Raw genomic sequence first — 16,738 nt, 5'->3', positions numbered from 1 at the left:
TCCGCCGTGTAAGTCAAGGGGTACCCCCGTTTCTTGGCGTATTTTTGGTATTTTGGGATCTGAATCCCGGGGAGGAGACAGAAGAAGGTTTTGACTGCGTCTCGTGACGGGAAAGTTGAGTGCCGGGCGGCGGGGAGACCCGTCCCGGGTAGCGGGGTCTCGGCAGACTCCAGCACCGCCGGAGGTGAGGAGATCCGCCCCGCTGAGGTGATCCTGCGGAGGGGCGGAGCCCCGCCACTCGGAGGCGGGAGGCGGCCCCGAGGGGCGGGGCCGGTCGGCTGCGGCCGCACGCTCCGCTCCCACCATGCCCTTATAAGGAGCGCCCCGCGAGAGGGTTCGGGAATCCGGTCGCAATCCCTGCGGCGCAGCCCCGATCCCAGGCCCCTCCCATGGGAATGGGGGCGGGGCGGGGCTTTGGCGGGGCGGCCTTGGGGGCGGGGCTTCTCGAAGGAGGGCCAATAGGAGCCGCAGCCGGGGCCTGAGCGGCGTGGCCATTGGGCGCGGCGACGTGAGCGGGCGGGGCGCCCGTGGGGCTGGTTACGCCGAGGGAAGCCCGGACTCCAGTCGCCGCTCCGAGTCAGTCTCTCCCCGCCGGCTCCCGGCCCCGCCGACCCCAGTTTCCCGTCCGTCGCCCGCGGTTCGCCGCCCCGCTAGCCGCCGCGATGCCGGTGTTTCACACGCGCACGATCGAGAGCATCCTGGAGCCGGTGGCGCAGCAGATCTCGCACCTGGTGATTATGCACGAGGAGGGCGAGGTGGACGGCAAAGCCATTCCTGACCTCACCGCGCCCGTGGCTGCCGTGCAGGCGGCCGTCAGCAACCTCGTCCGGGTGAGCGCGCCGGGCCGGGGACTGGAGCGCAGCGGGCAGACCTCCCCAGGGTCCCGGTCCGCCTCGTTGCTCGCATTCGTAGGCTGCCTTGCCTGTGGCTCGGCGCGGGGTGGGCTCCAGAGCTGGTGCTGTGGTTTCGAATGCTCATTTCTCTGTGCTGTGACCTTGAGCAAGCCACCGAGCCTGTCGCGGGCCTCAGTTTCCTCGTCTATAAAATGGGGGCAGTCATCAGGAGTCCTGCCCTGGGGCTGTGTTGTGAAGAGTCAGCGAGCTTTTATTTGCAAAGTGCCTGGCGTGTGTGTGTGTGCCCGTAGTGGGTTCCCAAGAAGTGGTAGTTGTTAGGTTGTCTGCCTGACGGTCCCTCCCCTGGGCAGGCTCACGTCCCTCGCGTTGACTACCTTGCTCTCAGCTCCTTTTTAGGCCTCGCCTGTCCAGCCTGTGGGTGGGTTCTCCTACGGACTCCCTGCCTTTCCTTCAAAGGATTCTTCTTTTACCCGGCCGCTCACCTTTCTAATACTTCTGTCCCCCGAGACTCACCTGCCCAGCCCTGCCAGGACTCCTGCGCTCTGACATTCCCCCCAGCGACCGGCTTCCTCCGGTCTCTGCCGCCGCCTCCTTCCCTCCGGGGCATTTGCTCACGCCTCCGGCACTCTAACACCTTTATGCAGTAATTCCTACCCAGGAGTCCTGCTTTTCTTCCTGCCGGACCCCATAGCCATTCATTTTATTCCTCCGGTGAAGCTTTCCACCCAGCTTTACCTGCTGTCAAACGGCTTCCTCTCACGGGGGCCTTTCCAGTTTCGGGGGGCCTCCTCCTCTGTCCCTCCTTCTGGCAGGAAGCAAGATGGAGCTGCTGTGAGAGGCCTGTGGAATCTGGGATCGGCAGCCCCTGCCAGAAGGAAGGCTGGGGCGTCCTTTCTCAGTCTACACTGTCCTGCCGGCCGCGGGCTCTCCGCTGATCTTTGTAGCCCACAGTTGTAATCTCTGGGGTGCAGCCCACTTCTGATATGGGAAAAGAGATATGGAGACGAGTTCCTTAACTGTCCCCTGGCTCATGTCACTCTTGCTCTAGGCTGGGTGTGACTCAGACCGCGGTGGCCTGTGGAGAACAACTCAGGGAAAGTTCATAGTGCTTCCGAACTGAGCTGTGTCCACCGTGTGTCGGGGCAGTTGATAGGTTACTGTCAGTCGGGTGGGGCTTGTGCTATTTTATCTCATTACAGGACTTTAGTGCACTTCACACCTTCCTGAGCCTTCAGGGGCCTGGGACTGTGTCAAGCATTTCAGGAGACTGGTAGCTAGGAAGCTGGGGTGGAGGTGGGGGGGTAGGGGAGGTAAGGGACGGGGTGGGGATGGGGGGGAGGGGAGCGGGCAAGGACAAAGAGGAGGGATGGACCTCAGACCAAATTCCTGTTCTGTACAGATAAGTAAGAAACTATTGAGTAGGAGCATGTATCCATTCAGTCTGTCTCTCTGGTTCTTGTTCTCTTTGTAACTCATTTTAATCCCAGACTCAGAGTACATTCTTACGTAGTGTTGTCTGGCATGGCTGCCTTCCAGGCCTCCGTTTTTTCAACAAATGGGAAACAATGTAAAGAGACAAGGTAATGGTGTCCCTCCTGTAGTACTTGAGGAAGCCGACTCTGCAAACCACATGTTGCACTTGGAACACAGCTAGTGTAGTCAGTCAAGGGGTTGATAGCTGGTTAGGCTATTTAAAGAAAAGTTATTTATGAGCTTCCATGCCATGAATTAATAAGCATTGAATGTGTGTTGTATAAAGAACATTGTAATAAATCAATGGCTCTCAGAGTGTGCGTGAGAATCACCAGTGGGGCTTTTTAGATGTAAAGATGTCCAGTTCCCATCCCAGACTTACTGAAAGCTCTTCAGGGGTAAGGTGTGTGTGTGTGTGTGTGTGTGTGTGTGTGTGTGTGTATTATTATTATTATTTTTAAAGAAGCTCCATAGATAGTTATGATGGCCATAGTCATGAGACATAGAAAAGAAACAAGGGCAGATGCAAGATGAAAAAAAGTTAGATGTAGTTAACATACTTCCCAACACCTACGAAAGGTATTTGAAGTTCAATTAGAAAGTGGAAGGATTGGGCTGATAGACAGTCACAAACAAAGGTACTACCAGGTTTCACTACGTAGATTGTCTTGATTGCAGGCCGGAAGGCAAGTTGGAGTGAAATTGACTTGAAGTCAGTGCATGCATGGCATATGGATAGTTTAACAGAAGGCCCTATCCCACAAGATGTACAAATTGAGTGGGAGGGGGAGGGGAAGGCTGATGTGTGAGGAAGAACATGTGGGTTCTAGGGAGGCCAGAAGACCCATCCATTGTTTTGAATTTTTTTTTTTTTTTAGTTGAGGATCGAACCCAGGGCCTTGCGCTTGCTAGATGAGCGCTCTACCACTGAGCTAAATCCCTAACCCTGTTTTGAATTCTTAATGCCAACTATTTTTCTTTTCTTTTTTTTTTTTTGGTTTTTTTGAGACAGGGTTTCTCTGTGTAGCCCTGGCTGTCCTGAAACTCAGAGATCTGCCTCTGCCTCCTGAGTGCTGGGGTTAACGGTGTGCGCCACCATCTCCAAGCCCAACTGTTTTTCTTAAATGTGTGGATCCTGTACATATTTCAAGTTCTTAACTCCTGTCTGGAAAACACAGTCTAAGTGGGAACATTTTGTTTTTTTCTGCTCCCCAGTTCCAGCCCTCAGCATTGACACACAGATGGCTCAGTAAATAGACGGTTGAAAGAAGAGGAACTGTGTGAAGAGATGGATTAGGAGGCTCCTAGGGCTTGAAGAAATTAATGCTGCTCCAGAAATGGAAAAGGAATTAACTGTAAAAGTAGTAGAAAGGCCGGGCAGTGGTGGCGCACACCTTTAATCCCAGCCCTCGGGAGGCAGAGCCAGGCGGATCTCTGTGAGTTCGAGGCCAGCCTGGACTACCAAGTGAGTTCCAGGAAAGGCGCAAAGCTACACAGAGAAACCTTGCCAAAAACCAAGCCCCCCCCCCAAAAAAAAAAAAACCAAAACAAAAGTAGTAGAAAGATAATGATAACTGGATCATAGAACTCTGAGCTTGCAAAACCCATGCTGTTTCTATAAAATAATGAAACTAAGTTTTGATCAAACGTTTCAAAATCTGTATGATCAGAGTGTCTCTTGGAAATTACTTTGGGAGGTTATGTCCTTATTCAAATGCTTCTCTGGAAATTTCAGATTATTTACATAGGTGTGCCACATTAGTCTTGTTTGGGGCAATAAAATGTATGTTGAGTGAAATGGGCATTCCTCAAGCTACTTGACATATCCTCCATGGTCTAAGACAGCTTCTTAAGCTTTTCCTACTCTTGATTTCTTTTGGCCTGAGAAATTTTTATTCAACCTCAGGTATATAGATGCATCAAATAGGCATATAAAATAAACATTTGCTAATAAGATCATAAATTTATTTTAAAACATTTCTTTGGTATAAATAGAATTTTACCATTAATTAAAGATGCAAGTAAATTTGCCTAGTAATAAGATAGTTGTGCTTGTTTATTTACATGTAAAGAATTGAATCTTGGCTGAATACTCAATACTTCAGCAATACAGAGCCTCAGTGTTTTTCAGAGTTGATGTGTATTGTGATTTTATAATCGGCAGTTCTGAGAATTCTGCTTCTCATAAATATGTAGTACAAAGTGGCAGAACTATGTATAAGGGCCATTTCGGAAATTGTTGGAAATCCTGTCTTAGTTCCAAGCCAAAATTCCATGTAATGATTTTCTTTTTTATGCAACTTGTCAGCAACTTAGACAGCATTTAAGAAAAAAATCAAACATCTGAATATACTGTAGCCTAAAGACATAACTAGTTTGATACATGCTTGGGAATGGTGGTAAGAAAATATTAGATGTCTTTGCTTTCTGTAATTGAGCCATTATACTTCTAGAAGTGTAAAAAAAACTTGTACAGTAAAAACACTGCAGTTCACAATTGATGGTGGTTCTGAATCTGAGTGGAGGTGTTTCAGGCTGCAGTGCAAAATGTGCATATTGTATGTTCCGAACCACAGCTATGATGAAGTTGTTCCATGAAGCATGGCTAGTCATGACCAGAACAATTCCAATTTATTACATGTTTGATTTGAATGGACTTTTTTTGTTATTGTGGGTTGAGGGACCATTTACCCGTGCCACTTTGCTGGTGTTTGAATTGCTTTTGGGGGAGCAGGACTCATTTGGATTTGGAGTTCCTGTATTTTTTTCTTTTTTCTTTTTTGACAAGGTTTTACAAGGTAGTCTGGCTGGCCTGGAACTCTGCTTGCCTCTCCCTCCCCAACACCAACTGGAATTAAAGATGTGTGCCACCATGCCAGGTCTGGTAGTCTGAAGCATAGTAGTTTGGTCACTGTGTACCTAGCAACTAAGTTGTTTTTTTGATTTTTTGAGACAGGGTTTCTCTGTGTAGCTTTGGCTGTCCTGGAACTCACTCTGTAGACCAGGCTGGCCTCGAACTCAGAGATCCGACCGCCTCTGCCTCCCTGAGTGCTAGGGTTAAAGGTGTGCACGTACACTACCCAGCTACAGTGTAGTTTTAATACCTGTTCACAGGTCTCTCTCTCTCTTTTTTAAGAATGATTTATTTTTATTTTATGTGCATATATGTGTGAGGGAGTTAAATTCCCTGGAACTGGAGTGCTGACAATTTTGAGCTGCTGTGTGGGTGCTGGGACTCAAATTTGGGTCCTCTAGGAAAGTAGCCAGTGCTCTTAACTCTTGAGCCATCTCTCCAGCCTGAGTTGTTTTTATTCCAAACTTGAGGAGGTTGGCTGGACATTTTAAAAAGATAATTTTCTTCAACTATTTTATGTGTATATGAGTGTGTGTGTGTGTGTGTGTGTGTGTGTGTGTGTGTGTGTGTGTGTATGTGTTTGTATGTGTGTATGCATGTTTCAGGTGTGTGGTTACACTGTGTGGGTATATGTAGCTTTTCATTTGGAAATCCAAGATTGATGTTGGGAGTCATCCTCAATTGTTCTTGCACCTTATTCATTGAGGCAGGGTTTCTCAATCAAACCCTGAGCTCACTGATATGGCTAGTTTCTAGCCAGCATGCTTCTCGGAGTACCTGTCTCTTGCTCTCCAATGCTGGAGTTAGAGGCAGGTTGTTTATTTATTTATACCACACCCATCAATCATTTATATGGGTTCTGTGGTGAATTACTGATCTCTCACTTGTACAGCAAGTGCTTTAACTGGGGAGTTATTTATCTCCCGTGGTCCACCTAAAAAAAAAATCTATTGATTGATTGATTGAGACAAGGATTCACTGTGGAGCTCTAGATGACTTTGAGCTTCTGTGTATCCCTGGTTGGACTTGAACCTGTGATCTTCTGCCTTTGTCTCCCAGGTGTGATTCTGATATACACTACCATACCTGGCTATGTCTTCTTTTCTGCCCAGGATCCTAAATAAGACTATGTTTTTGAACAGTATTATTGAGATACCATTCCCATACTATAGAGTTCACCCATTTAAGGTATACAATTAATTGCTTTTTGTAATATTGTTGAACAACTGTTACTACAATCTAATTTTAGAATGATTTATTTAAGATTTTTATTAGCATATGTTACACGTAATTATGGGTTTTGTTAAGCTTTCTATGCGTGTATATTTGATCATATTTACCTCCCTTACAGCCATTTCTTGTCCCCCACCTGCCCATTTGTCCTCTTTTAGAACAATTTGGGCTACTCAGAAAGAAACCACACCCCATTAGCAGCCCACTTTCTCCTTTATATTTTTACCTCCATGACCCCTTTACTCTCCCAGCTCCTGCATTTGCTTCTTCTGGACATTTCATGCAAATGGAATCATACAGCATGTGGCTTTTATGTCCGGCTCCCTTTCACTTTGCATAGTCCTTTTCAAGGTTCGTCCATAGTGTAGTATGTCTCAGAACTTTCTCCTTCTCCTTCTTCTTTTGTTGTTGTTGTTAAATAATAGTCCATCGTATGGAAGCCACTTTAAACACAGAAAGCAAACTCAGTGCATTAGTAAAGCAAAGGAGAGGAGGTAGAAAAGGAAGGGAATGAGATACCAGCCAAAACACTAAGAGGAAACTAAGTTCAAGTGTTAATACAGAAACGGGAATGGGGAATGAAAAGGAAGGACAAGTTCTAAGAAGGATGGGATTTGGTAAACAGTGTGAAAAGTCAGAAGCCCGGGCTGCCCATCTTACAGCACCATATATAAATTTTTCTTTCTCTTCTCTCACAGAAGTGGCTCATAGCGGGCTGTCAGTCTTTGATGTGACCATAACAGTCACGTTAGTTTTATCAATGGGGCTTCTGATACTTCATCTCCCTTTGCATCTGTGGTCATGCGTTGTAACTGTTCCTCAGACTCATGAAATATTTATTTTGGGAGGTTTTTGTGGCCTTGACTTTTATGTGCCTTACCCATATATCATAAGATCCTGGGACCAGTCCTGGGAAAAATAGTAGCATTGTCTTCACTTTAAGCTGATAGATGGGAAAGTCTGCTTTGTTCTTTAAACAAGAGATCAGTAATTAATTTTGTCCCTTGCCGTTATCTGTATTAACATTTGAACTTAGTTTCGTCTTAGTTTCTTTTGGTTGGTATTAGATTGATCTCAGTTCCAGGAGTAACGACATCTCACTGACAGGCCTGTGGGTGAGCCCTTTCTTAATATGTTTTTGTATTTCCTAAGTTTAAAAATAAAACAGAACAGTTAATAAAGTAAATAAGGATGTTTGTATAACCATTTATACTTCATGAAATATTTTGTGTGTGTGTGTGTGTGTGTGTCTCAGCCTAAGCCTGCTTGCATATATGTTGTGCTCTTTCCTGTGTGTATGTGTGGAGGCCAGAGGTTGAGGTTGCCATGCCTTTCTCAACTGCTTTTTCACTTTATTTTTTGAGACAGAGTTTCTCATTGACCTGGAGCTTACAGGTTCAGCTAGGCTGGCTCGATATTGGGCCCAGCAGATGTACCTGCCTTCACTCTCTAATGCTGGGGTTACAGATGGACCCCTCAGTGCACAGCTTTGTACGTGGATGGTGGGGATCTGAGATCAGTTCTTCATGCTTATGCAGACAGCACTTTACCCACTGAGCCATCTCTGTAGTGCCTGTGAAAGACTTTCATGTTGGTGATCCTGTAACAGTCATGTGGGTAGATGCTGTGAGGTCCTTGTTTTATAGATACAGGGACTGAAGTTTAGAGAAATCAGGTAGCTTCGCTACAGCAAGTAGCCTGGACCCAGATCCTTTGGATTTATCACTCCACTGTTGCTCATCTGCTTAGATCAGAGTTGTTAAGTATCAGGGGGGAAATGCCACCTAGAACTAGAAGCAACAAGAATGCTGTTAGTCACAAGTTTCCATTTGTCCCGGGCCTGGCCGCAGTGTCTGGAGTCTGGCTCTGGCGTGGCCTTCATGACTGGTTTGTATAGAGAGTGATGGCATGTGCGGTGCTCTGCATAGCCACGCCTCAGTCTCACAGCCTGTTTCCCACTTCCCTTTCTTCCCTCCCCTTGCTTTCGCAAGAAACCAAGAACAGGTGCAGGTCAGCCTTAAAATAAGTCATATATCTGATTGCTTAGCTTGGAGCCTATTAGAACTAGGTATTTATTTGGAATAAATTTGTATATTCTTTGGAAGATCATGAAGTTTCATTTGAAAACCTTTGTCCCAGATCAAAAGAGACTTTAGAATGGGACAGATGTGAACTTTATTCTAATAACATTAATATCCATGTATCTGAGAGAACAGAAGGTTTCTAGAAATTGTGTGTATTTCTGCAACTATCTTTGTAATTTTAATGGAACCCCAACTTAAATGTTTGTTTATATCTATTTACAAAGTAGGAAGTTAGTTGCTACAATTCTAAATAGACACAACAAGCTTTGGCTTGGCCCTCCCCATCCCCATTATTAGTGAAGAAAGGGTGTCCATAAACCCTACCTGTATAGAGATAGGGTTCACTTGGGTATTAATACAACGCATCTTGTCTGTTTGCTTAAAAATAAAGCAGCCTAGGGCCCATGGAGATGGCTCGGTGGTTAAGAGCACTTGTTGCACGCAAGAGGACTTGGGTTTGGTTCACATGGTGGCTGTCAGTCATTCATAACTTCAGTTCCAGGAATCTGACCTCCATGAGTGCCAGGCACACATGTACCACACATATGTACATGTAGTTAAAAACTGATACATATAAAAGAAATCTAAAAATAAGTAAAAATAAAACAGCCTGTTTATTTTATGTTTTTATTTAACCATTGATCATTTATACATGTATAAATGTGTGTGTGTACATATACATATACATGCATACACACATACATATGTATATTTAAAAGCTCAGGGCCAGGATTAGGGATTTAGCTCAGTGGTAGAGTGCTTGCCTAGCAAGCACAAGGCCCTGGGTTCGATCCTCAGCTCCACAAAAAAAAAAAAAAGCCCAGGCCAGCAGGATGGCTTACTAAGTAAAGGTGCTTGTTGCCAAACCTAACAAGTTTGATCCCTGGAACCTACATGGTGGAAGGAGAGAATTGATTCCTACAAGCTATTTTTTTTTTTGACTGCCCTGTTCACTCCCCACCTCAACTGTCATAAATAAAAGAGGAAGTACATATGTTAAAAAAATACAAGTCTTTTGCCAGGTTCCTGGTGATGTGCTGCACCTTTAGAGAAGGGCAGATGAATATCCACGTTATCTATGTACTGCACTATAGTGGATCATGTGTATGCTCTGGGGTGATACTCATCTTCGGTGGTTGTCTTCCCCTGTAGCTTTTAGGGAGGGCTGTGTCTGTTCTGGTCATACACTTACAGTGCAAATCTTTAAAATTTAAACGAGTCTGCATAGCATTCATTTTAATGTGTACAACGTTAGGAATCAATGTACAATTGGTCCTTCTAGTTCCTAGCTTTCAAACATCTGGTATAGCCAGATTTGAAGCGTCACAAATTTATAATGGCTCTGGCTAGCACAGGTCAAATATGTACGAAGGGCGGAGTAGCTGGCTAACTGCCCATTGTGTGAGATAATAGAAGTGTCCAGGCTATTTTGAGTTGTGGTTTCTCTGTTTAGGAGTCATCTCAACTATGCAGGCCACTTACTAAATTCATAGCTCAAGACTCTGCCTCCTATCTGGAAGAGGCAGGAGATTTTGCATTCTCTTTTTGGGAGTGCCTTTAAAAAATTTAACGATTTAGACCAGGTGCTCCTCTATTATTTGGAGCCCCACTGGTTACAGCGCAGCCTCATGCTATGAGTCACGGGTTCTGCAGTGAAGAGCTGTACTTCCTTGAACCATATGGCAAGACAGATTTCGAGTTGATAGGCTGCTGCTTTGCTTTCTGGCTGATTCAAGTCCAACCTTGTCATTAAACCTTATTTTGTCATGTCAGTGGGTCTCTGTGTGTGTGTATAGTAAAAACACTTTATCTCAACTTCTATGATTCAGTATTGTGTATTTCAAGATCTCAACGAGCCTGTCATCATACAGGACAAATGAAAGCTTTTAAAGAGAAGTCCTTCCTTTAATATACCAATTTCTCTTGGCATTTCAGGAGCTAAAAACCAGCATTTGGGTGCTGCCAAAAGAAGTAGCAGTCTTTAATTGGGGTTATCAGAGAGAAGCTGATCTTGTGTCTTTAGAATGAAGCTCTGTGTTCAGTCAGCTAATCTAACCCTTTTCTAACCTTAAGCCTTCTTGTAGGTGTTATGGGACTAGAAGAAAACACATTTCTCCCTGGGTGTCCTGCTCCCTGCCCCCCCCCCCCCCCCATCCCCTCTCTCCCCTCGCCTTTTTTAAACATTGTTTTTGTTTTGTGGTTTGAGCTTCCTTGAACTGGCTCTGTAGTCCAGGCTGGCCTTGAACTCAAGATCTCATCTCTCTTCCTGTTTCAGTCTCTTATAGCTTGGGCTAGGCTCATGATGACCTTCAACTGATAACCCTCCTGAGTTCTGGGAGTACAGTCCTAAGCCAGGACACTTAGCTAAAATTTTCCTTGTTACAAATTGTATTTTTGGAGACAGTATTTTACTATGTAACACAGGCTGTCCCAGAACTCAAAATCCTCGTGCCTCTGCCACCCTGAATACTAGAATCACAGAAATACACCACCATTCCTGGTTTACAAATTATATTTTTACTATATACATATACATCTATATATACATTTATATATATATATATACATTTCTCCATGTTTCTTACTGTTTTTCAGGCTTTCTGAATTTTTTTTTTTTTTTTTTCGATTTTTCAAGACAGGGTTTCTCTGTGTAACAGTCCTGGCTGTCCTGGAACTTGCTTTGTAGACCAGGCTGGCCTTGAACTCACAGATCCACCTGCCTTTGCGTCTGGAGTGCTGGGATTAAAGGCGTGTGCCCCCACCACCCAGCTTTGGTTGTTTTTCACTCACTCTTGGTCACCTTTTCTCTATTCCAGATCATCTGTGTTTTTCTAAATATGGGTAATGTATTATATATGCTTGTACCCTATTTTTATAATTTTTTATCGTTAAATTGAAAGTGTAAACAAAAACAAGAACTGCCTCTAATGCACTGTCCTGCTAATAAATTTGTAGTAAAAGCTGGCGGTGGTCACGTACAGCTTAATTCTAGCACATGCGAGGTAAAGGCAGGCCTGGTCTACATAGAAGGTTCCAAATTGGCCAGAGCTACATAGTGAGACTGTGTCTTAAAAATAAAAAATACAAAGAAACGAGTGGAGACCCAATCACTTAGAACACCCTTGAGACTTTATCTTCCATATGCTGTATAGGAAGTTAGGCTATAGTTACCTATCTGCTCTTCCAGTAAATGCACAATTAAATAACTTCAGAATTAGCAACTAGATCTTGAGAGACCTTCTGTATTGACGTTCTTTTCAAGACATGCTGCTAAAGACTCATTGATGACATTTGTTTAAACGTGTGCATTACATGCAGAGATGATATATAGATGATAGGGTACTGAGTGCAAGGGGACCTTGACAGACATAGGAAATGAAAAGTGTATTGGCTTCTTTTGGTAAAACTGTACATTTTGTCCTTTGGATGCTGGGCCATCAGTCCTGGATGATTGATTTATTGAAGTTTTTCTTCCCTTGCTTCCCCACTTCCCTTGAGTGTATCCCCCTTTAGATTGTGGTTTCTTGAGGACAAGGACTTAATAGTCCCTCCTTAAGTGTGTTGTTCTTTGGTATTTGGTGTTTCCGGAGTTGTGTTGGGTTATTTCATGATGAGGATAGCTTTTGGTCTCTTGTCTCTATTGGAAGGCTTGGTGGTTCTCTTGTCCTGTCCTCAAATGTCAATGTCATTCTATTCCAAATGTCTGTGTGACCACAAAGAGAAAAGGACTAATAAATGATACTGGATACAGATTTTGAACTTTTGACTCCAAAAAATTTGTTGTTATTTCTATCAGAAGTAAGGCTTTCCTTGGGTTGATGTGAGTGTGGGCTGTGTATGTGTGTGCAGAGTCAGAGCTGAAAATGAGAACGAACTAACAGTGTTTGGAGACTCACTGGGGTGCAGAGAAGAGTCATTGGCCCCTAGAGAATTTCCCACTGATAAAATTTCCAATTGAGTGACTTTCAAGAAGAAAGCTGAATTTGCTGCAGTTCTTGGCACAGCTGGCCACCATCCAGGTTAAAGCCATTCCTTCTTTGGAACTAAGCATAAATTATTCCCACAAGTAAGCTTTTCTGTGAGGAAAGAAAAAATGACATGCCTGTTAGAGTTGAAAGTTGATGGGCCTCTATTATCTACCTTCCCAATATTTTTAGCCTTCTTTCTGTCCCCACCCTAGAATACTCACTGTTTGCCAGGTGGAAAATATGTTTTTATTTATACTCATTGTTTGCCAGGTGGAAAACATGTTTTTATTTGTACAGTTAAAATAAAGGGTGGGGAGCTGGGTGTGGTGGTGCACATCTTTCATTCCATTCTCTGGAGGCAGAGACCAAAGGATCTCTAAGGTCAAGGCCACCTTGGTCTACATAGAGAGTTCCAGGCTGTCCAGTGCTACGTAAGACTTGGTCTCAATAAAATAAAGATGTAAAAGTGGGCTAGTGGATTGTACAAAAAATAAATCTATACCAACACCACTTAAACTTCCATTATATAATTCTTCCCAAATATTAACATTATTTACTAAATTGTAGCTGTTACATTATTGGATATTGTGAGTAATGCTAGGATATTTAAGATATCTATCTATCTCTATCTATCTATCTATCTATCTATCTATCTATCATTGCATGCACTGCAGCCATCCAATTCATGTTGAATAAATTTCAGGCACAATCCCAGTGTGCATATGGAGATAATCCTGCCTTGGCCCATCATAGGTTTATAGAGAATATGTAAGTATAAATAAGAAAAAGACATGGATATGGATTTCTCTATGAATTTTGATCCTTTCAAATGAACAGAATAGCCAACCTTAGTAGAATACATTTATAGAGTATGAGTTAACAAATAGCCAATACCCCAACCAGACTTTAGATATAGATCTGAGGTAAATCAGTGTGGAATCATAGTAATGATCTTGGGGGAGGAAGGATAACAGAGTCTAGGGGGTAAGACTTAAACACCTTGGGTTTAAAACCCACCATTTGGGCTGGAGAGACGGCTCAGTGGCTGTCTTCTGCTCTCGCCAAGGACCATTATTTGGTTGCGAGCACTTATGTTGACAGCTCAAAACTCCTGTGACTCCAGCTCTAGGGGACGTGCCACTGTCTTCTTGACTCTGTAGGCACCTGCACTGACATACATCGCCTCTCCCCCCATATAGACACATAATGAAAAGTAAAATAAGCCCTAATCTCCCTGACAAAACCACCATCCGTTATTTGATGCTAGGTACCATTGAGGGAATTATTTAGTTCCCTCAATGATCCTTTTTTGTAAAATAAAGGTAAAGATAATGTGTTCCTCACAGTATTGTATTATATAAGTTCATAAAAATGTTTACAACTATTACTGATTCATAGTTAAGAGCGCAATATAGATTAGATTTTATCACTATTATTCTTTTGCATGATTTTAATTCACATTTTAAATGTTAATCTAGTGAAAAGACTGGTTTTTAAAAAATGCCTGAGCATAGCTCTAGCTTTTATTCAACAAGGCAAAATGCCAATGAAAGCTTTCAGTAGAATTCCATATGTTGTAGAATATACAGTTTTACCAACTGTGGGGAAAATATCACAGCTTTAGGTAGCTGAACCTTTGATTTCCAGTTTCTCTCTCTCTTTTTTTTTTTATTTTTTGGAGGCAGGTAGATGGGGGATTAGACCCAGGGCTTTATACCTGCTAAGCAAATGTTATACCACTGAACTATACCCATTATACTAACCATCTATCCCCCCACTTCCTCTCTCCTTCCCTCTCTTTTTGAGATAGGGTTTTGCTATGTTGCCCAGGCTGGTCTCAAACTCCTAACTTCAGATAATTCTTTTAGTCTCTCAAGTAGCTGAAATTATAAGAATGGGCCTTGCTTAAAATTTTAATTGCTGTCTTTTTATTGGCAATAATAGCAAGGAAAAAAGTGTTCCATTCCTCTCCCAGTTTAAGGTGGGAGTTTAGTATTTGAGCTGTTAGCCTAAGCACTCCTTGTTTTCTCCTTCCCTTCTCTCCCCTTCACTCATTTAAAAGTGGTTTATTTAATTGTGCTTGTGGGTGTCTGTGTGTCTGTGTGTGGTTGCACTTGAGTGCTGGTGCCCTGCAGCTGGTTGTGTGCTACTAGATGTGAGTATTAGGAATCCAAGTTGGGTCTTCTACAAGAACAATATGTGTTCTTAACCTCTGACCCCTCTGTCCAGCCCCTTTCTTAGACAGGGTTTTCTAAACTGGGCGGTGGTGGCATATGCCTTTAATCTCAGCATTCAGGAGGCCGAGGCAGGTGGATCTCTGTGAGTTCGAGGCCTGCCTGGTCTAAAGGGCGAGATCCAGGACAGGCACCAAAACTACATGGAGAAACCCTGTCTTGGAAAAAAACCAAGAAAAACAAAACAAACAAACAAACAAACAACCTCAAACAACAGGGCCTTCTGTGGCCCAAGCTGATTTTGAACATATTATGTACTCTAAGATGGCTTTGTACTCTTGCTTGTGTGTCTCAAGTACTAGGATTACAGGTAGGTGCCACCATATTCTGGTCATCTTATTTTCTAAATAAATAAATAAACTGCCTGGGGAAGTAGCTTAGCAGTTAAGAGCATTTCTTGCTTTTCCAGAGGACCCATGTTTAGTCCCCAGAACCGTCATCAAGCAGCTCACAAGGACCCGTGACTCCAGCCCTAGGAGAACTAATGGCCCTTCTGGCCTCTGTGGGAGCCTGCACACATGGCATACATCCACACAGACACATGCACATAAGTAAAAATAAATACATTTAGTAACAAACAATAACTGAAGGGTAGCCAGGCCACCCGGTAAAATAATAAGATGGAATCAGCCTCCAGATAGAGCTCACTCTGCATTTATGAAAAGCAGAATTCATCAGTGTCTAGCATAGACACTGGTGAACACCTACTGTGCTGCATACTATACTATACTATACTATAGCTTCATAGTTCTTGTTCTTGAAAAGAGGATAGAGTTTCCTTCAGAGTCCCTATCAACTTTAAGAGTAACAGGCTTCTAATGTGATTCAGGAGACAGCAGCTACCAGTTTAGAAGTTACATACATTATTTCTAGTCTTTCAATAGTGTTCTAGACTTAAAAGAAACCTCAAAGTCTTTTTTTTTTTTGAGCTGAGGATCGAACCCAGGGCCTTGTGCTTGCTAGGCAAGCTCTCTACCACTGAGCTAAATCCCCAACCCTCAAAGTCTTTTAAAAAATGATTTATTTATATTATTTTATGTGGGCTAGAGAGATGGCACAGCCATTAAAGGCTAGGCTCACAACCAAAAATATTTTATGTGTATGAGTGTTTTGCCTTCATAGATGTTTGTACACCACATGTGTGCCTGGTGCCTGTGAAGGCCAGAAGAGGGTGTTGGATCACCTGGAACAGTAGTTATGGATGGCTGTGAGCTGCCATGTGGCTTCTCAAACCTGAGACCTCTGCAGAGCAGTTAGGTGCTCCAGTTTTGATACTTTTTCCTTAATCATACTTTAATACTAAAACTGATAGTATTGTTTTAATCAAAAGCATCTCATAGTACGAAACTTCCAGAATGTAACACTATAGTTGAAAATATGAGCTACTTTTAAAACGTGAAATGTCAGGATAATATTTTGAGAGTGTAGAAATTTTTGGTTCTCCCCATTGCTTGCCTCTGTGTGTGTGTGAATGCATGCATGCATGTGTGTGTGTGTTCTTGTGGTAGCCAGTGGTTGGTGTGAAGTGACTTCTTCAGTGACTCCCCACTTTAACCTTTAGAGACACGATCTTTCAGGGAACCTGGAGCTTAGTGATTCTTAAATGGCTTGCCAGCAGCCTCCAGGGATCCTCCTCTGATTACAGGGGCGTGCTGCCACACCCAGATTTTTTATGTGGGTGCTGGGATCCGAATTCAGCTTTTCATGCTTCTGTGGCAGCCACTTTACTGAGCCTTCTAAGCCATCTCTTTAACCCCATTTTTGGTCCTTAGAGTATTTTTGTTGTGGTGTTGGTAAAATATGCTTAATACTTTACCATTTTTATGTATACAGTTTTGTGATATTAAGTGTATTCACATCGTTGTACAACCATTACCATAACATGCCTCTCCTAACTGAAACCACACCTCTCCTTCCCATCTGCTGGCACATACCATTACTTTTTGTCTCAGTGAATTTGACTATTTTTGGTGACTTTGGAATCATGCAGTATTGCCTTTTTAAATTTTTTTGTCGTGATGTGAATTGAATCCAGGGC

General features: G+C 43.3%; 1 protein-coding gene across 2 annotated transcripts in view; it reads left to right on the top strand.

The window, feature by feature from the left end:
* Positions 1 to 547: 547 nt before the first annotated feature.
* The window catches only part of Vcl (vinculin), a 98,646-nt gene continuing 82,455 nt past the window's right edge, over positions 548 to 16,738 (top strand). For both annotated transcript variants that reach the window (XM_036199385.1, XM_036199386.1), the window contains exon 1: positions 548 to 830. In XM_036199385.1, coding sequence (XP_036055278.1) covers positions 663 to 830 — 168 coding nt within the window. In that variant the 5' untranslated portion in view covers positions 548 to 662. The remainder of the gene's footprint in view (positions 831 to 16,738) is intronic.

The sequence above is a fragment of the Onychomys torridus genome, chromosome 9 (assembly GCF_903995425.1).
Source record: "Onychomys torridus chromosome 9, mOncTor1.1, whole genome shotgun sequence".
In the NCBI taxonomy this organism is placed as follows: domain Eukaryota; kingdom Metazoa; phylum Chordata; class Mammalia; order Rodentia; family Cricetidae; genus Onychomys; species Onychomys torridus.
The sequence above is the reverse complement of the archived record's forward strand: the minus strand, read 5'-3'. Positions and strand labels throughout refer to the sequence as shown.